The sequence below is a fragment of the Sinohyriopsis cumingii genome, chromosome 2 (genome assembly GCF_028554795.1).
Source record: "Sinohyriopsis cumingii isolate HCF-2022 chromosome 2, ASM2855479v2, whole genome shotgun sequence".
NCBI classification, from domain to species: Eukaryota; Metazoa; Mollusca; class Bivalvia; order Unionida; family Unionidae; genus Sinohyriopsis; species Sinohyriopsis cumingii.
In genome coordinates, this window is record NC_142962.1 from 1,649,313 (window position 1) to 1,671,293 (window position 21,981).

General features: G+C 33.2%; 1 protein-coding gene across 5 annotated transcripts in view; it reads right to left on the reverse strand.

Moving 5' to 3' along the window:
* The window catches only part of LOC149804198 (unconventional myosin heavy chain 6-like), a 294,440-nt gene that overhangs the window by 158,638 nt on the left and 113,821 nt on the right, over positions 1-21,981 (reverse strand). For all 5 annotated transcript variants that reach the window (XM_089937853.1, XM_089937830.1, XM_089937846.1 and 2 more), the window contains exons 8-14: positions 18,723-18,815; positions 18,070-18,144; positions 13,027-13,077; positions 10,571-10,810; positions 9,648-9,787; positions 3,401-3,518; positions 525-680 (exon numbers count right to left, since the gene is read on the reverse strand). In XM_089937853.1, coding sequence (XP_089793979.1) covers positions 525-680; positions 3,401-3,518; positions 9,648-9,787; positions 10,571-10,810; positions 13,027-13,077; positions 18,070-18,144; positions 18,723-18,815 — 873 coding nt within the window. The remainder of the gene's footprint in view (positions 1-524; positions 681-3,400; positions 3,519-9,647; positions 9,788-10,570; positions 10,811-13,026; positions 13,078-18,069; positions 18,145-18,722; positions 18,816-21,981) is intronic.

Genomic DNA, 21,981 nt, shown 5'->3' on the forward strand with positions numbered 1-21,981 from the left:
CATGGATGGGCAGACTCAAACATGCAGTCAAATGTTTGGTAAAAATAAAGACCCCTGTGCTGGTCTTGCCAACTTGCCAGTCATGGATGGACAGAATCAAACAAGCAGTCAATTGTTAGGTAAAAATACAGACTCCTACACTGGTCTTGCCAACTTGCCAGTCATGGATGGACAGAATCAAACAAGCTGTCAAATGTTAGTAAATATACCAACTTCAGTCCTGGATGAGCAGACTCAAACAAGCAGCCAAAAGTTAGGTAAAAATAACCAACTCCTACCTTTGTCTTGCCAACTTGCCAGTCCTGGATGGGCAGACTCAAATAAGCAGCCAAAAGTTAGGTAAAAATAACCAACTCCTACCTTTGTCTTGCCAACTTGCCAGTCCTGGATTGGCAGACTCAAACAAGCAGCCAAAAGTAAGGTAAAAATAACCAACTCCTACCTTTGTCTTGCCAACTTGCCAGTCCTGGATTGGCATACTCAAACAAGCAGCCAAAAGTAAGGTAAAAGTAACCAACTCCTACCTTTGACTTGCCAACTTGCCAGTCATGGATTGGCAGATTCAGAGTGTTGAGAATGTTCCTAACTTCCTGTCTGGAGTCAACATCTGAAGGCTTGCTTGGAAGAAGGCATTTATATTTGTCATGAAATGACTCCACAGGCACATGAACTGGGTAGCCCTGGAAATTAAAAACAAAACAAGATCTTGTTAGCAAAGAAAGAGACAAATTTACAAAAATTAAATTCCGTATCTCATTCACTTAAAAAAACTTTAAAATCATGACAGAATTCCTAATTCACAGCAAATGTCTCAGTGTTTATTGACAATGAATATTAAATTGCAGGTACCTAATAATTTGCCTCAACTTTTCACCCAAAATCATCATTGGTAACCCCAATATTAGTACTGTATATACTCACTTATAAGACGTGTCCAACTGCAACTGCACAGACTGTGATCTGTTGTCACATAATGCACTGGCTAATCAAGGTTTGTGCAGTTTGCTAGGAGTAATCAGTAGAACAAACAACATAGACCCTGCTCTTCAGGCATGCTATTCCACAGCAAATCTTGATCTTTGTTTTGTGCAGTTTGACTTGACTTATAAGTGAGTATATACAGTATTAATTTCATTTAAAAGACAGGGAAATCCATATAAGGCAATTTAAGCATTTCAACAACTAGTTTACAGGCTGTCTTCTTGACAATGGTAATATTGATATAGTGTGTGGCAATATTTTAATGTTATACCATACCATATCTTACCATAACACAACATCAAGCAACATCATACAGCTCAAATTTTAATAGTGTGATTAGGAAAGAGATCATACATCTGCCAAATCTCAATGGTATTGCTGATGTCCAAACCTGAAAGGCATGAGTTTTGATACCCCCAAAAGATCTTGCAATCATTCATACCAGAAAAACATGTGTAGGATCACTATTTTTACATAAAAACAACAATAAAACTTTTATTTAATTTAAAGTTTTGCTGGTAAAGATGCCAATCTAGTATGATGGATTTCTTTAATCCTTTTCCGGATGGAACACACTCCAGATCAACAAATATAAAATTAATGAGTGTCTCAATGCATACCACCTGAAAAAGGAAGAATTATAACAACACAACAAGGCATCAATAGCATACAAAATCCAGTACTGTTACAATGATACAGCAATAATGACACACCATGTCCAACAATAATGTGCATGCATTTCATGTGCAAATATGCATTTAACAGATTTTTTCAATTCTGCTCATTAGACATAATATTTATAAAATGAACTTAATTGTGCAATATGACTAATTGAAAGCAGGATTGTTCCATTCATTTTAATAACTCTACAGTATATCAACTGTGTGCAGAATCAAGATTCTTTAATTTCAATGCAGATTTTGAGTGAAATGGTAAAAACATTCTTTAATTTAAATGCCGATTTTGAGTGAGATGGTAAAAACATTCTTTAATTTCAATGCAGATTTTGAGTGAAATGGTAAAAACATTCTTTAATTTAAATGCCGATTTTGAGTGAAATGGTAAAAACATTCTTTAATTTCAATGCAGATTTTGAGTGAAATGGTAAAAACATTCTTTAATTTCAATGCAGATTTTGAGTGAAATGGTAAAAACATTCTTTAATTTCAATGCAGATTTTGAGTGAAATGGTAAAAACATTCTTTAATTTAAATGCCGATTTTGAGTGAAATGGTAAAAACATTCTTTAATTTAAATGCCGATTTTGAGTGAGATGGTAAAAACATTCTTTAATTTCAATGCAGATTTTGAGTGAAATGGTAAAAACATTCTTTAATTTCAATGCAGATTTTGAGTGAAATGGTAAAAACATTCTTTAATTTCAATGCAGATTTTGAGTGAAATGGTAAAAACATTCTTTAATTTAAATGCCGATTTTGAGTGAAATGGTAAAAACATTCTTTAATTTAAATGCCGATTTTGAGTGAGATGGTAAAAACATTCTTTAATTTCAATGCAGATTTTGAGTGAAATGGTAAAAACATTCTTTAATTTAAATGCCGATTTTGAGTGAGATGGTAAAAACATTCTTTAATTTCAATGCAGATTTTGAGTGAAATGGTAAAAACATTCTTTAATTTCAATGCAGATTTTGAGTGAAATGGTAAAAACATTCTTTAATTTCAATGCCGATTTTGAGTGAAATGGTAAAAACATTCTTTAATTTCAATGCAGATTTTGAGTGAAATGGTAAAAACATTCTTTAATTTCAATGCAGATTTTGAGTGAAATGGTAAAAACATTCTTTAATTTCAATGCAGATTTTGAGTGAAATGGTAAAAACATTCTTTAATTTCAATGCCGATTTTGAGTGAAATGGTAAAAACATTCTTTAATTTCAATGCAGATTTTGAGTGAAATGGTAAAAACATTCTTTAATTTCAATGCCGATTTTGAGTGAAATGGTAAAAACATTCTTTAATTTCAATGCAGATTTTGAGTGAAATGGTAAAAACATTCTTTAATTTCAATGCAGATTTTGAGTGAAATGGTAAAAACATTCTTTAATTTCAATGCCGATTTTGAGTGAAATAGTAAAAACATTCTTTAATTTCAATGCAGATTTTGAGTGAAATGGTAAAAACATTCTTTAATTTCAATGCAGATTTTGAGTGAAATGGTAAAAACATTCTTTAATTTCAATGCCGATTTTGAGTGAAATGGTAAAAACATTCTTTAAAATGACGGGAGCAGAAGCAGATTATATTTTTTTTGCCAAGGATTTTTAAGATTGGTCACAAACAGAAGGAAACAATTTAATTGAAAATCTTACCAATCTACATCAAATTATTAAGATTAACAATCTCTTCCATCCCTCTTCCCCCCCCCATATATTTATGAGCAGACTGAGAGTATCTACCTCTCTTTTGATGCGTATGACATCCAGCATGCCTGAGTACTTGAGCTGAGTAAGGACCTCATCATCCTGGTAATCATTGGGCAGCTTCTTGGAGTTGGGCTTAAGGCACCGCACATACCTACAATGGAAATGCACAAGAATGCCAAACTTCAAAATAACTGTTATTGGAGCATGTGACTTCCATTCCTTATTAGACAGAACTCATACCGCCTTCATTGAACATAGATTATTTCATCACTCTGCAGGGTGGTGGTGGCTCAGTGGTTAGAGTGCCGCCTCACAACTGAAAAGGTGTAGGTTCAAATCCTGCCATAAGACCAGCTAACATGGTATATCCTTGGGCAAGGATCCACCAGGGCCCAGATCAAAACATTTTGATAGTTACTCGAACTTTGTCTGTGAAAACGATGCATTTAGAACCTGAATATGTTGAAAACATGTGATTTGTACATGCTCAAAGACGAGCCAGATATAAACATGGACCCAAACAAATCATGGCGAAATTTGCCTAATTTGAGAACTGTGAAGTAGTGTTGAGAAATGGCCAACAATCTGGGGAAAATTCATCAATTTTTAATAATGAATAAGTAATTAATCAATCAAGGTGAATTAATAATGAATAAGTGTGAATGAGGAAATATAGAATTAGCAACACAGACATGTATTTGAGCAAGACTGAGTAATTAAACAATACTTTCATTACAAACAATTTGGAATTCTCATGCCACACATGAAAAATTCTTTCTGCCTGGCAATAAGAGTGCATGCTACTGACTAAAAATTTAGAAAATTCACACCTGTCTTTTCAAAACTTAAAAAACTATGGAGAATTCTGAACATGAGAGATGTATTAAATACATACATGCATAGGACTTATATAAAAAAAATAGTAAATTAAGGTGTGATTTCCAAGCACTTTTTGTTATTTTTGGGTGTTGTTTTTTTCCTTCAAATAAGCAAGAGTCTTGGAATTGTATGTCCTAGAGAAGATTTGTGTTGTAGGTTTTTTCTTTATTTTTTCGTATAAGAAAATCTAAGATAGCAAAATGATATGTATAGTACATACACACTAAATTAGACCTATATTTTGTAGAAGGTTGTTTTTTTATACAACTTTTAAGCATGTTTTCTTTCTTTACAGATTCCTGGCATTTCCCACCCGACTAGTTTTCGTTTACAGGCAAAGGTAGTTCTGGTAATCAAAATGACAGATTAATTAAGAATTACAGTTAAACAATGGTTTATTTTTGTTTGAGTGCCTTTTAAATATAATTGGTATTTTTTCTGGATAATTTGTTTACCTTGATTTTGTCCTTGCTAAGTTCCCTTTGATATGATGTCTGGCTGCCTGTATGTAACAATCTACACTTCTTATTATTTTGTGGAACATGACCCTTTTTTGTTTTCTTTTCTTTGTACATGAAACTGATTCATATTCCCTTATCTGACTTAAAAATGTTATACTCTGTCTCAGCACTAGCTGCCTGCTTTTGATAACATTTTGGATAGTGAATCTATTCTTTCCAAATACATAGTGCAAAATGTAAAATACACAATTTGAAATCTTCTAGGTTTCATGCATTGCATATAAAACTATAGGTGTATTCTGTCGATTCTCATGGAAATAACTACATAGAATTCAGCGTTAGTATGAATAATAATCTGTCAACTGTTGCTGAACTTAATCTGCTCCTTATCTGTGTCTGAATATTGTTCTATGCTAAGAAGCCTTTTTCAAGTCTGCTGTCTGGATATTGTTCTGTGCTAAGAAGCCTTTTTCAAGTCTGCTGTCTGGATATTGTTCTGTGCTAAGAAGCCTTTTTCAAGTCTGCTGTCTGAATATTGTTCTGTGCTAAGAAGCCTTTTTCAAGTCTGCTGTCTGGATATTGTTCGGTGCTAAGAAGCCTTTTTCAAGTCTGCTGTCTGAATATTGTTCTGTGCTAAGAAGCCTTTTTCAAGTCTGCTGTCTGAATGGGAAAATGCATAGACAGCTTAGCCAGCTTGAACATGTTGGAAACTGTTCTTTATTATATACGATTTTCCACAGCTCATAGATATTGTCTTTGGGATACTTCTGCTCCAAAATAATATTTGTCACTAACATCAACTCAGCCAACGTTTCACTTTCTTGAATGAGCGCTTTGCTGAAATGAGATTTCTTATTTGTTTCATGATGCTATGTTAGGGTTTTAAGTTCATCAATGCAGCCAGTCTACTTGTTCAAGTATTTTTATCAAATATATAACCTTACTATTTAATTTCATTTTAGATTCTTAATTACTAAGTTTACCTTAACCCTTATAAGGTGATATAGTTCTGTAGCACAAAATACAGCAGGGTTAAAATGTTTGAAAAAAGAAATGAAAATTATGCTCTACTTTTAAATTGACTGTTTTTTAATGAGACTTGGTTTTCTGCCTTTTTCTACATTTGATTTTGAAATACTTCTGAAAGCTGACCACATACTGTCTATTTCTGTCCATCGAGTATGCATGTCAGATTCATATTCATCATCATTTTATGGTTCAAAATCACTCATTGGTATCTCCCTTAACACTTTCACAGCTCCAATAATATGTTATACTTCATAACTTTAAAATCATTGTCAGTGTCATCATTGCTATCATCAGCCAGTATATGCCAAACAAAATCATCAACTGAAGATGAAACAACATTGGGAATCAACCACTTGGGTTTTCTAGGTAGTCCATATTTTAAAAAGAATTTGTAAAACTTCTTTGATGCAAAGTTCAAAATACAGAAGAATGCTAGTTCAAGGGCCCACTGTGTCAGTCAAATTAGGTTTAACAACCATTCATATAAAATCAAAGAACCCAGACATTTAAATAGTTCCCCGCCTGAAAAAAGACAAATGTGCTACGAGACCTCCACCGGCAATGCGACTTTTATCGCAACAAGCACTTTAAGGGTTAACAGTTAAATAAAAATTGTAAACTGCACAGAATACATTTTTATATGTGTGACTTTAAACTAATTTCCATGAGTTCTTGCACATCACTGCACTCTAAATGTGTAAATTCATACAAATTTTGCGTATCTCTCTGAAATGTAATTTTATGTTCCATATGGAGTTATTTCCTTTAAATAACTTAAGGGCTTTGTGTATTTTTAGCTATACACACAGACCTACTACAAATTACCTCATTATTAAACTGCCTATGTGTTATCTTTATTTGTGACATTATTCAATTGGTTAATATAATTTTTATCTTTATTTCCTCATTTTAAGTGTTTTCAGTTTCATGTCTGCTTGTAGAAGCAACAATAGTATGATCATGTGTATATTTGCAGTATTTTGGTTTCTATTGATAATTATGTTTATTTGTCATTAAAATTTAATTTGTTTGTTGCTTCAGTATGATTCTGTATGTTTTTACTTTAGCTTATGCTTGCATTTTAGCACTGGCAGCTTTCCTTTAATAACAAAATCAATAGTGATTTATGGTGGAATTTTTTTTAAGCCCCAAATAATTTACACAGAAAAGTACTCAGTAATATGAATACTGACTATTTTTGTGTGAAAATCAACTGTAATCAATAAAGCTTTAATATTTTCCAGTATTATATATAGGAATATTCTAGTGCATAGGTACTATATTGAGTTATTTCCCTTACACCATGCAATTCTTTTTGTTTTCCTCTTACCATCCTGTGTTTGTAAATTTAATTTGCGTTTTGCTTAAGTAAGATTCAATATGTTTTTGTTTTGGCTTATGCTTGCATTTTAGCATTAGCAGTTTTGCTTTAATGACAACGTGAATAAGTGATTTGTTATTTTGGGTTTTTTTGTCATTGTTTTTAAGCACCATTTACTGTATTGAGAAGTACAGTAACATGTATGCCAATTCAGCATGTTTAACTTTTGTGTGAATATCAATTCTAATAGATAGAATATAATGTACTGAGAAGTACAGTAACATGTATGCCAATTCAGCATGTTTATCTTTTGTGTGAATATCAATTCTAATAGATAGAATATAATGTACTGAGAAGTACAGTAACATGTATGCCAATTCAGCATGTTTATCTTTTGTGTGAATATTATCAATTCTAATAGATAGAATATAATGTACTGAGAAGTACAGTAACATCTATGCCAATTCAGCATGTTTATCTTTTGTGTGAATATTATCAATTCTAATAGATAGAATATAATGTACTGAGAAGTACAGTAACATCTATGCCAATTCAGCATGTTTATCTTTTGCATGAATATCAATTCTAATAGATGAATTTCTATTAAACACTGTGCAACTAGTTCAAATAGCTGCTTAGATAGATAAAAGATATATAACTTATTAAAGACAGATAACTCATTAAAGACAGATAACTCATTAAAGACAGATAACTCATTAATGTTAGGGCTTTCATCCTATCATACTAGAACAGCCTGAAGTATCATTTGCCTGTGTTTGTCTGTCATGCTTGAATTTTACTTGTATGAGGTTTACAAATTAGTAAAATATATATAATTGTACTGTGTAAAGAATAAACTTTATTATAGTATCTGTTGGAAGTTTTAATATTATAAAATATTATACACAGTAACTTACCTGTACACAGTACGATAAGGAGTTATCTTTTTTACTCCATACATTTTTTTCCATTCACTAGGCTATATCAAGTTGCTATATCAAAATAATTTATAGTTTATCTCTTTTCTTCCTCCCTCTTTATTTGATCACTTAAATAATCATTTTCATATCTCTCTCTCAATCAATCAATTAATTTATTTACTTGCTTTTATAATGGTACTTTTGTGCACATTTGTACGAAAGTGAATCCAGGGCTTAAATCTCTACATATGCCTGGGATCAAATTTTCGGAAAAAGTTGATAAAATGTCAAATAATAAAAGATTAGGGCACATCTGATTATAAATCTCTACTTCAGTGAGTGTTCTCACAGTGGTCTATGAATATCATTTCAAACATAAAAGGAATAGTTCATATTCATCAAACATACCATCATATAAAATGGACTATGATAACACAGCAGCTTGCTGCTGATGCCTTGGACTAAATGTTTAAAATTAAATTATTTTGTGTAATTTGCATGCTGTAAAAAAAAGGTAGGTAGGTAGGTATTAATTTTTAAAATGAACAGTGTAAAATACACAAATACAATGGTTTTATTTCTGTAACAAGATATTGATGTTTATTTTTGTTCAAGTTTACCAACAGCTTCATAAATTTGGCAAAGTATTAAATACAGAAAAGATAGAGCCTAAATTCACCTCTACAAAATGCAGAAAGCATACTCTGTGGTGTTTGTAATACCTGTGGTATAAAATCTAAAACCTGTAAAGGACATATCCGTGTTTTCATATAAAGAATTTTGCTAAGAATATATCATAGTGTCAGAAATGTTGTTGCTGTTGTTGTTGTTGTTGTAGGGTTTAACGCCATTTTTCAGCACAAGATAGGCTATACATGGCGGCCAGTATTAATGGTGGAGGAAGAACCCAGGAAATCCCCGGAAAGAACCACCACCCCTCGAGAAGCTATTGGCAAGCTTTCTCACATACCCACATTGGCCGAATCCGAGATTCGAACCTACGCAGACAGAGGTGAGATGGCAGTGATCCATAACAGAGAGCGCTTTAGGTGTCAGAATGTAAAAAAACACCACTGAATTTTCCTATGAAGTTTAATCCTGATATTGTTATAATTTGTGCCATCAACTGTTTGTAGGTCTGTGGCCTTACATTTCTTTTACTGTATCAGTTTTCCATCCAAGAATACAGGCAAAAATAACAATAAGCACCATTTATATTTCAATATTTGAAAAATGCATGATAATATATTTTATTTTATTTACTTACAAATTAAAGCAAGCACAGCAATTGTAATGCCATTCTATGAGTGTCCATAAAAGTCAATACCTGCCTGATAAAAATGTTTTGTCCAATCAAATATCCAGACATTAAGTCAACGAATATGTGCTAACAAAATACACAAAGGTTTTTTTTTCAAACAAATAAAACATAACAGAAATAGCTTTTATACAGAATACTCTGAAATGTGAATCTGATTTGCTAAAACCTTTATTGGTCAAAATTTGAAGAAACAAAATGCAGTAGTTATGTCCCTTGTATCATATGAAGAGTGTCAAAATTAAACAGCTGTCCCATATCATGAAAATGTAAATATTTAACACAGACACACATGTAAGAAACTGATGAAATGCAAATAATACAATTATTATAAACACTGTTACTATCTTACCAAGGATTGGTAGTTGAAAGCACATCCACAAGGGCTGACAACTGATGTTTGAAGGTATCACCCACTGTTGGTTTTCCTCGAGTTGTCCTTGATATTGTGGCCCTTCCACTTAGATCCTCTAATCTTACACCTAGAAGATCCTGCATTCAGAAAATAAAATAATGTAGGAGTCAATATCCCAAACAAATATGCAACTGATTCTGAAAGGAACATTAAGACCAAAACTCCGAAACACTGAAAACAGTATACCACTCAGGCATCAATCTTTTGTGTTCTGGTTTATGAAGACAAATATCAATGTTACTTCCATTAAAAACAAATATAGTCGTTCTACTTACTGCTTTGTAAAGAAAATCTGTGAATCCACTTTAATCAAGGGTACCAATTTGGGGCAGGGGGATTTGTGATTTGCTCTAAACAATGAACTGAGAGACCTAATAAAATGTGATTACTAATGAAGTACAAAACAAAAGTAGCATTTTAATAGAACCATGAAACTAATAACCACTAGATTCACAGTATGTGCTTAACTTTTATTTATGTTCCCATGCAGCAAATTTTTCAGACTGTCCCCCTTAAAAAAATTTGAGTTACACCAATTTATAAAATTCATTATTCTGCCATGATAACCGACCTCAACTCAGTCAAAATGTATAAATATATACAGTAATTTTAAAAACAATTACAAACTGCTATCATTACACTGCAATTCTAATTCATTCATAAATAATATTGCTGTACTAAACAACAAATTGGCCTGATACAATACTGAGGGATTATTCAGTTTAAGGTCCAGACTGACTGAGACCATATCTAGCAATACTACCCCAACAGCATTCTTTTCTCTTTAATAAAATTACTCAACATGACTCAAGTACCCTGGAATGGTGATTACCACAAAATATTATGGTACTTCATTATACCTGAAATCTTGTCAAGTCCTGCACAAAGACATTGGTGGAGCTGTGCATGAGATCAAACAGTTGGTCTTGTTGGGTGTCTTTGTTTTTATCCAAAAATCCAGCCACAAAGTATGTCACCACTCCTGCATAATGTCGGACCCCAAATTCCTTTTCCCACGTACGTCTGTCTGCCCCTTTGATGTAGTATTCATGAGCCTCAAATTCAGTGTGCTGCTTCAGCAGGTATGATTTATCTGTTCCCTGAGGGAGAAAAAGAAAAGATAATAACTGTTAATTTAGCATCATGTCCATGCAATGCAGATACCCCTGCCAATATAATACAATTAAAGGCAAAGTTCCAGTCAAAGAGGGGCCATAACTCATAAACCTTTGCTTGAGAATATTCAAATATAAACCCGACCTAGATCTTTGTCATATAAAGCCTCATTTTAATTTTTTTTAAAAATTTAAATCCACGAAGTCCTTCACAAGTTACTGAACAGACATTTAAAGGCAATGTTCAGAATTCAAACAGGGGCCATAACTCTGTAAAGTTTGTTTCTGAAAAGTTATGAAAATCAAATCTGACCTAGATCTTAATGTAAACCATACACCAAATCTAATTTGAATCCAGTGAAGGGCAAAGTTCTAAATCAAATAGGGGCCATAACTAAATAACATTTTACAGAACACTAGTGACAATCAAACGAGACCTAGGTCTTCTTAACCCTTTACCTCACAGAGTGTATGTTACCTATTCCACTCCATACACACAGAGTGTATGTTACCTATTCCACTCCATACACACAGAGTGTATGTTACCTATTCCACTCCATACACACAGAGTGTATGTTACCTATTCTACTCCATACACACAGAGTGTATGTTACCTATTCCACTCCATACACACAGAGTGTATGTTACCTATTCCACTCCATACACACAGAGTGTATGTTACCTATTCCACTCCATACACACAGGCCTGCCTGTTAGCTGTTAAGCAATGTAGTGTATGTTACCTTTAACTGCAATTTTAACCATTTTACATTTTTGGTACACATATATTATGTATGGAAAGATTTAAGAGTAAAATCCGATCATTATAGCTGTATAATTATTTTTCACTGAAGAATGTTTTATGTGCTTTAAAGTCTTGAGAGAACTCATTCACCATCATGTCAGTGAAGCCGCGTGACCAACCATACCTGCCATTTCTCATACTTGAAATTTACAAGTTCTTTGTATGTGTCTACATCACTAAATCATCTGAATTTGATAACTTATAAAACCTAATTGATGCCTACATCAATATCAGAGCCTTTGCGTAAGTTATTGAAGCTTTCATAGTTGTGATTCTAATCATGAAACTCAAGTACTGAACGAAATCCGTGACCTCCATTTTGGAGAGTGAATACTACGACCCAGTTACTTTAAATAGCAGATTTCGACCAGAGCATAAACAGCGACCAAGTGATCTGACATAATGGTCACTCACACCAATGAATGTAGTATCTAATAGGGGGTTTTACCCAAAGGTGGCACTATGAAAACCTGCTCAAAATGGCTGATGTTTACAGCAGGCATCAAAAGGTGCTTTCATGCAAATGGAGTAGAGGCGTCCAAAGGTGCTTGCATGAGGTAAAGTGTTAAAGCAAAACCTCATCCAAATTTTATTTTAATTCACTAAGTCTTTCAAAGGTTACTGAGTGAAAAAATAAAAATTTTGATGGATGTGACATGACAGGATGGGATGATAGGACAAATGGACATGAGTAACACTGTATGCTCCATCCATAGACAGGACATAAATGACAGCCGTATTTTGTCTGTCCATACTGCTAAATTTCCAGTCTCTTTTCATGCCACTATTTTGTCTGGCAAAAAGTACCAATGTTAACCACTTATACATTAAATGTTTGCTTATACAGAAGTATAAATAAACTTTAAAAAAATGTATTATTGACTCTGCCCTGCAATAGCCATTATTTAAAACTGTACAAAAATGTTAGTTTTCTGGCATCTGAGATTACACGTATTGTTGTAAATTTTATCCCTGTAGTCAAAGGGGCACCATCCTTGCCCCTATGAGAATCACAGATCCTGGTCTGGGGTTCACAAATACAAAAGAATAAATGACAATAGTAAACTTATTTGTCTGGCAAATATTATAAGAGATATTTGTCAAATAGATCATAATAGACACAATTAAAACACCACATTTGTCTAATTTTCACTTTTACTTGGCCCCAAACAGCCACTATTGTGCAGAGATGCTGTTATATGCTGATACATACACACTCTTTTTCTATTGCTCAATGTTTATTATTAGCACTATAGTTAGTCTAAAGTTGTAATAGAATGACATGGAAATCCTAATTATCCATCACTAAATCTCTGATATGCAAAAGTGGTCATCTTAACTTTCAATTGTCATAAACACTGAGTTAGAATAAAATATGAAGAAAAAATAATAATACCTGAGGAAATCTGCATTCTTCATCAAGGATTTTCAATATACACCTTGGAGGCTGAAAGATAACAAAGAGCTCAGAGTCATCTACATCTAATGCCAAAATGTCACAGATGTTATAGACAGGACATTTGTATTTCCTAAGTATAAAGTGAAGTGACAGGCATCTCCTGCCCTGCCAAAATGTCCACAAGGATTTGTCACAGATTTTATAGACAGGACATTTGTATTTCCCAAGTATAAAGTGAAGTGACAGGCATCTCCTGCCCTGCCAAAATGTCCACAAGGATTTGTCACAGATTTTATAGACAGGACATTTGTATTTCCTAAGTATACAGTGAAGTGACAGGCATCTCCTGCCCTGCCAAAATGTCCACAAGGATTTGTCACAGATTTTATAGACAGGACATTTGCATTTCCTAAGTATACAGTGAAGTGACAGGTATCTCCTGTCCTGCCAAAATGTCCACAAGGATTTGTCACAGATTTTATATACAGGACATTTGTATGTCCTAAGTATACAGTGAAGTGACAGGCATCATTCCAGAAATGAAAGGAAGGAAGGAAGGAATGGATGGATGGATGGATGAATAAACAGACAAAACTGAAACTGTGAATAGTAATAGGAACATCTATATCATTTGTCTACTACATGTACAATAGTCAAATAAATGTACAATAGTCTACTATATGTTCAAATAGTCTACTATATGTACATTAGTCAAAAGTACACTATTCAAATATATATATAATAGTAATAAATGTACATTAGTCTAATATATGTACATTAGTCTAGTATACATAATGTACATTAGTAAATATATGTACATTAGTCTAGTACACATGGATGTACATTAGTCTAATATATGTACATTATTCTAGTATACATGGATGTACATTAGTATACATGGATGTACATTAGTCTAATATATGTACATTAGTATACATGGATGTACATTAGTCTAATATATGTACATTAGTATGCATGGATGTACATTAGTCTAATATATGTACATTAGTATACATGGATGTACATTAGTCTAATATATGTACATTAGTATGCATGGATGTACATTAGTCTAATATATGTACATTAGTCTAGTATACATGGATGTACATTAGTCTAATATATGTACATTAGTCTAGTATACATGGATGTACATTAGTCTAATATATGTACATTAGTCTAGTATACATGTCTAATATATGTACATTAGTCTAGTATACATGTCTAATATATGTACATTAGTCTAGTATACATGTATGTACATTAGTCTAATATATGTACATTAGTCTAGTATACATGTCTAATATATGTACATCAGTCTGAAATATGTACATCAGTCTAAAATATGAACAAAAGTAGATATCTTAAACAGTTCAGGAAATCTGCCCCTGAAATAAAACTCTGAATGACGGATGTATTAATGAACAGATAAATGGACAAAAAACACTAAAATTATTCAAACTGAAAAATTACATATAGATGTCTAAAAAGGCTTTGGAGTTTTGCCCCCCTCATCCCCACCAAGAAATGAAACTAAAGAGCAGATAATGGCTATATCAGTGGTTAAATATACTGACACTAAGAAAATCTCAACAGACACAACACATCTGAACCACTAGTCTGTTATGTATACCAATCAGCACATAGATGTTTTGCCTGGTTTATGCAGTTATACTCTGTAACTGATGAATAGATGGGATGTGAAATGCCAAAGTCACACCTACAAGACACGTCTAATACGTATAACCAATTTTCACTGAGATATCATGAAAGGTGTTTTGAGTTTTCCCATGGAATGAAACTGTGGATGACTGGAAGAAGGACAAAACATGAAGAATTTCGATTCATCTAAACCACTAATCGATGTGTTTACCAGGCTTCACAGAGATATCTTCAACAGCTTTTGGTTTTTGTACTGGAATGAAACGTGAATGGTGGATGAATAAACAGAGGAAAGCATTCAAATACTGAAAGTAGAGAGTTGTTATTAACACCAGACACACCTACACCACTAGTTTAATATGTGTATAAAGTTTTTACACCACTGTTCTAATAATGTACAAAGTTTATACACCACTAGTTCAATATGTGTACAAAGTTATTACACCACTAGTCTAATATGTGTACAAAGTTATTACACCACTAGTCTAATATGTGTACAAAGTTATTACACCACTAGTCTAATATGTGTACAATGTTATTACACCACTAGTCTAATATGTGTACAAAGTTTCAAAGAGATATCTTGGACACTTTTAGAGTCATGCTCCAGGAACCAAAATGTGAATGATGGATGGATGAATGAATAAATGGATTAAAACTAAAAATACTGAATCTATGAATTGTGAAAAGAAAAAGCACATAAGGACCACTAGTCTAAGATGTGTATCAAGCCTCAAAAAAACATTAACCACAATACTGGAGTTTTGCCCTAGAAAAAAAATGCTGACAATAGATGGCTGGATGATGGACAGTAAAATGGAGAATTTTAAAAAAAACAAAACATACTTTACATTTTTACATGAAATCTTTTGACACTACAAATCTATCTGAACTGATAAGTATTTGCAATTAAAGTAGAAAAAATTTCCATTCTAAAAGTCAAATTAAGAAATAAAGTACATAGCTGGACATGCAATACGGATTCAAGATTTACAAAATGGATATCATAATGCTATTCTGCATCAAATACCTCTCACTTATAAAACAGAAATTGTATTCAAGTTGAGGATTAACTTCTTTGAAACAAAAATTTTAATTATAAAAAAACATAAGTTTCCAGAGGCCTAGAATATAAACAAGGTGTAAATGCATGTCCTGGATTCGGTCATATACACATACAGGTATAGAATATAAACAAGGTGTAAATGCATGTCCTAGATTCGCTCATATACACATAAAGGTATAGAATATAAACAAGGTGTAAATGCATGTCCTAGACTCGCTCATATACACATACAGGTATAGAATATAAACAAGGTGTAAATGCATGTCCTAGATTCGCTCATATACACATACAGGTATAGAATATAAACAAGGTGTAAATGCATGTCCTAGATTCGCTCATATACACATAAAGGTATAGAATATAAACAAGGTGTAAATGCATGTCCTAGATTCGCTCATATACACATACAGGTATAGAATATAAACAAGGTGTAAATGCATGTCCTAGATTCGCTCATATACACATAAAGGTATAGAATATAAACAAGGTGTAAATGCATGTCCTGGATTCGGTCATATACACAGAGAGATCTAGAATATAAACAAGGTGTAAATGCATGTCCTGGATTCGGTCATATACACACAGAGATCTAGAATATAAACAAGGTGTAAATGCATGTCCTGGATTCGGTCATATACACAGAGAGATCTAGAATATAAACAAGGTGTAAATGCATGTCCTGGATTCGGTCATATACACACAGAGATCTAGAATATAAACAAGGTGTAAATGCATGTCCTGGATTCGGTCATATACACACAGAGATCTAGAATGTAAACAAGGTGTAAATGCATGTCCTGGATTCGGTCATATACACACAGAGATCTAGAATATAAACAAGGTGTAAATGCATGTCCTAGATCTGAAAAATTTCAAAGCCTGGACAACTTAGTCTAGAATCCTAATATCAGATGGATGGACTTTAATCTGACTAATTACAGTCAGCAGTTGTAGGTGTGACTTTAGTCTGACTAATTACAGTCAGTAGTTGTAGGTGTGACTTTAATCTGACTAATTACAGTCAGTAGTTGTACGTGTGACTTAAATCTGACTAATTACAGTCAGTAGTTGTAGGTGTGACTTAAATCTGACTAATTACAGTCAGTAGTTGTAGGTGTGACTTAAATCTGACTAATTACAGTCAGTAGTTGTAGGTGTGACTTAAATCTGACTAATTACAGTCAGTAGTTGGTAAAAACAGCCCAATTACAAGAACATTTTTCTGTTAGATATAGCATACTTTATGCGAGTTCATTCATTTATATGGGCATCACTTTTCGTGATTTTGCAGTGTTTTCCAAGGGTATGCATTTGTTCAAATAAATGATAAATTAAAATTATTTTCACATGCAGGCTCACTGCCATAAGCCCAATGAAGCCTGCATTAACTACATCATACTGATCAGTAAAATATTTGATATATTTCTAGATTACATTCTAAAATCAAGCACTAAGTACCATTTTTATTTTTGAACATCGAGAAGCTTTCTTTGATTATCTGGTTAGCCCAAACATTCTACCTATTATAAAATGGCAGAAATCATTTACTGTTATTCAGTGATACCGTGTGTACTTGCTTATAAGTCAAGTCCAAGTGCAAACAAGAACAACCCCTTCCCAATCTGCTACTGCATAATCCACTGGCAGATCAGGGTCTGTGTTGTTTGTTCTACTGGTTAATCCTAACAAACTAAATAGACTTAAACCTGCCAGTACATTATGTTATGGCAGATTTGGGTCTGTGTAGTTTGCAGTTGGACTCTACTTGTAAGCGAGGACATATGGTAATGTCTCAGCTATTACAAACGCCACTGTCATCATGACATTCTTACTGGTAAACACTGTCATCATGACATTCTTACTGGTAAACAATGCCATCATGACATTCTTACTGGTAAACACTGTCATCATGACATTCTTACTGGTAAACACTGTCATCATGACATTCTTACTGGTAAACAATGTCATCATGATATTCTTACTGGTAAACACTGTCATCATGACATTCTTGCTGGTAAACACTGTCATCATGACATTCTTACTGGTAAACAATGTCATCATGATATTCTTACTGGTAAACACTGTCATCATGACATTCTTACTGGTAAACACTGTCATAATGACATTCTTACTGGTAAACATCATGACATTCTTACTGGTAAAATTCTGGAAATGCCTTTCATAAGGAGTCCATTTCCTTCCTTCATAAATCTATCCTGTTTCACCACAGCCTGAGAATAAATGAGGATAGTCTAAAATCTAGAAGTATACTGTGAAATATGTTGCTGAAATTGGGGCCAGAACTTGACACAAACCTTTTCTATGAGTTCCACACACAGAGAGTTGTCTGTGAAGGTGATATGGTCAAATGAGATATCTTCCTGCCGATACTGAAAAATAATAATAATAATGATAATAATAATAATAATAATAATAATAGCAGCAATAACAATCAACATCCTCATTCTCTTCATCATCATCATTCATAATAATGTAACTGATCTGTCTTGTATCTCTCATAAAACATCAAAATGAAAGTCCCATTTATTTTCTGTTTCCAATTATATTCATGTCATTTTTCATTTACCGCAGAGAGAGGCACTTCTCTTCCAAACTATATAAATGGAACTCTGAGAGTTCAAAACTCTTTTATGGCATCTTTGACAAATTAAAAAAGTTATAAGAATGTACATCATGTGTTGGTTTTATTTAATTTTGACAAATACTAGTAGATAAAAAATTCCACAGAAAAAACTATTACTATGATTTAGTCTTTGGTAAAGAAATCTATTTTTAATGTCGGTATTTAAACAGTATCACATATTACCACCAACATTTGAAGAGTGGAACTCACTAATTATAACTAAGTCCTGAGAATTTTGTTGTTTCATGAAAATTCTGAATATTAAGTACATTGAACTGTATTATAAAATTGGGTCAATTGTAATTATATAATTAAAAAGCTTACGGTTTCCTGTTCCAAGGCAAAGACATAATGGTTGAAGAAGCGGTGAAGTTTTTCATTGGTGTAGTTTATACACAGTTGTTCAAAACTGTTTGTCTGAAAAAATATAAACACAAATTACACTTCATAAACTGTCTATTAAAACTGCTTGTCTGGATATTAGACAATGAAAAATTATATAACAACCTGAACTTTGGTCCGATGATAGTAACATGTGATAAGCAAATTTATTTAAGTTCAACCATCTCTTCATGTTGAATCTAATGATGTCACCAAATAGGCCAAAATACATTTTTTTTTTGTCTAAGTATTCCTACAGGTGAGATGCAGGACTCTAAGTATTTCCACAGGTGAGATGCAGGACTTTGAGAAGAACAAGGAAAATGTTCATGGAGCATGGATCTCAATGCCTGCAATGACCGAAACACAAAACTTAACCATGGTACAAAGGACGGACATAGGGATGGATGGACGACTGGTCAAGGGAAGCACTGTATGTCCCTACCACTGTCATAGTGGGTCTTAAAAAACTAAATCCATAATAAAGAATCTTTTCTTTCATTTTTTTCTATAATTTTTTTTGTTGTATAACAGGTAATTGTTACAGCCTTCAAAATTGCTAAAGGCTCAAGCCTTGAAAGCAATAATTAAGAACTCAGCATGTATACCTAAAATGTATATTTGTGCTTTTAAATGCACACAAACATCTCCAATAATTTTCAAATAGTTCTCAAATATTTCAGTTAATTCAACAGTGGATTATGAATATAAACAACTAAAGTACAAGTCACGCAGGTCATAGAGGCTTTCAGTACAGTGACTATTTCAGCAATGGGTATAATTGTTTTAGAATTTAATTACATATATCTTTAGATGGTGATTATTCAGTTCATTTCACTCCCTGTAGATCAATATTCCTTGGATGGACATTATTGATGCCATAATTAATGTTCAAGCACCTGGTACATGGACATTTTTGGATGATGTCAACCAATAGGTGTGACGCAATAGAAACCAGATGCAAAGTTGTGCTAGTTACTCACAATGAATGTAGTGTACGTTAGAAAATATCCTATACTACTCTGTACTGGTAATGATTCGATCTGATTGATGTCCACATTTAGTTTAATAACTGGCTGCCATTGCACAAGTCCATAATGTGATCAATAATTTTTGTCTGGAAGTTTTGTGATGATTAATAAATTATAGAGCATTCAACAATCTGGTCAATTTGGTTATTAATATTTAATTTCACAATAATAATGAACATTTTATTTAAAATCAATAAATGTGCCTAGATGACCACACTGATGTACACTTTAAATAGATGATCACGCTGATGTACACTTTAGATTAGGTGACTACATTGATGTATACTTTAGATGGGTGACAACAATGATGTACACTTTAGATAGATGATCACACTGATGTACACTTTAGATAGATGATCGCACTGATGTACACTTTAGATAGTGACTACACTGATGTACACTTTAGATAGATGATCACACTGATGTACACTTTAGATAGATGATCGCACTGATGTACACTTTAGATAGATGATCACACTGATGTACACTTTAGATAGGTGACTACACTGATGTACACTTCAGATAGGTGACCACACTGATGTACACTTTAGGCAGGTGACTACAATGATGTACACTTTAGATAGGTGACCACACTGATGTATACTTTAAACAGGTGACTACACTGACGTACACTTTAGATAGGTGAAGACACTGATGTACACTTTAGACAGGTGACCACAATGATGTACACTTTATATAGGTGATCACACTGATGTACACTTTAGATAGGTGACCACAATGATGTACACTTTAGATAGGTGACCACACTGATGTACACTTTAGATAGGTGATCACACTGATGTATACTTTAGATAGGTGACCACACTGATGTACATTTTAGATAGGTGATCACACTGATGTATACTTTAGATAGGTGACCACAATGATGTACACTTTAGATAGATGATCACACTGATGTACACTTTAGACAGGTGACCACAATGATGTACACTTTATATAGGTGATCACACTGATGTACACTTTAGATAGGTGACCACAATGATGTACACTTCAGATAGGTGATCACACTGATGTACACTTTAGATAGGTGACCACACTGATGTACACTTTAGATAGGTGACCACACTGATGTACACTTTAGATAGATGACCACACTGATGTGCACTTTAGATAGGTGACTACACTGATGTACACTTTAGATAAATGACCAGGATCTCTGTTGTTTGCAGTTTGATATGGGAGTACATATGGTAATACCCTATCACAAATTCCTTACACTAATTCTTATAGCTACAGGTTCTTTGTTCATGTGATAGGTCAATACTACATACCTAGCAGGTAATACCTCTGCCAACTTTTGAGAGAGTCATACATCTAAATGAAATTATCAGTAATAGATGCAATTGAAATTATAATAAAATGGGGGTTTTTCGGTTATGTTGCATTGATGCCAACAGGAATCTTCATTTTCCTGCTGGAAACTTCAAAAATTCACATCAGATATTTTCTAAAAAACATTAAATTTTATATCATGTAAGGAATACCCTTGTTATAAAGACCACCTCTATTACTGGGATGGACCTAGTATAATAACACCACCTCTATTACTGGGATGGACCTTGTATAATAACACCACCTCTATTACTGGGATGGACCTTGTATAATTACACCACCTCTATTACTGGGATGGACCTTGTATAATAACACCACCTCTATTACTGGGATGGACCTTGTATAATTACACCACCTCTATTACTGGGATGGACCTTGAATTGAAATGTACTGAATATGGACAAATTTGTTTTTTGGACCATTTAAGCAGGCTGTATTTAAAACTGGACTGTGGTCTAGAAGTATTCCAATTTAATTTTCTTATGAAAAACCACTGAGATATGGAAGCCACAAAAACACCAGTGTTAAATGTGGTAAACATCATATTCTGATAATTTTCATCATAGTAATTATTTTGTATCATAAGCAGCAAAGGCATTCTTTAGCTGTTATCCATGATGCTTACTTAGCGACAGCATGAAAAAGCTTAAAACTGTTTTGAACAAAAACACCATGCCATAAACACACCCTCCTAGTTCAATTACTTTAACCACATCTGCTCCTATATATACTCGCTTATCAGTCCATCTGCAAACTGCACAGACCCAGATCTGTTGTCACATAATGCGCCATCAGATCTGGATCTGTGTAGTTTGTTA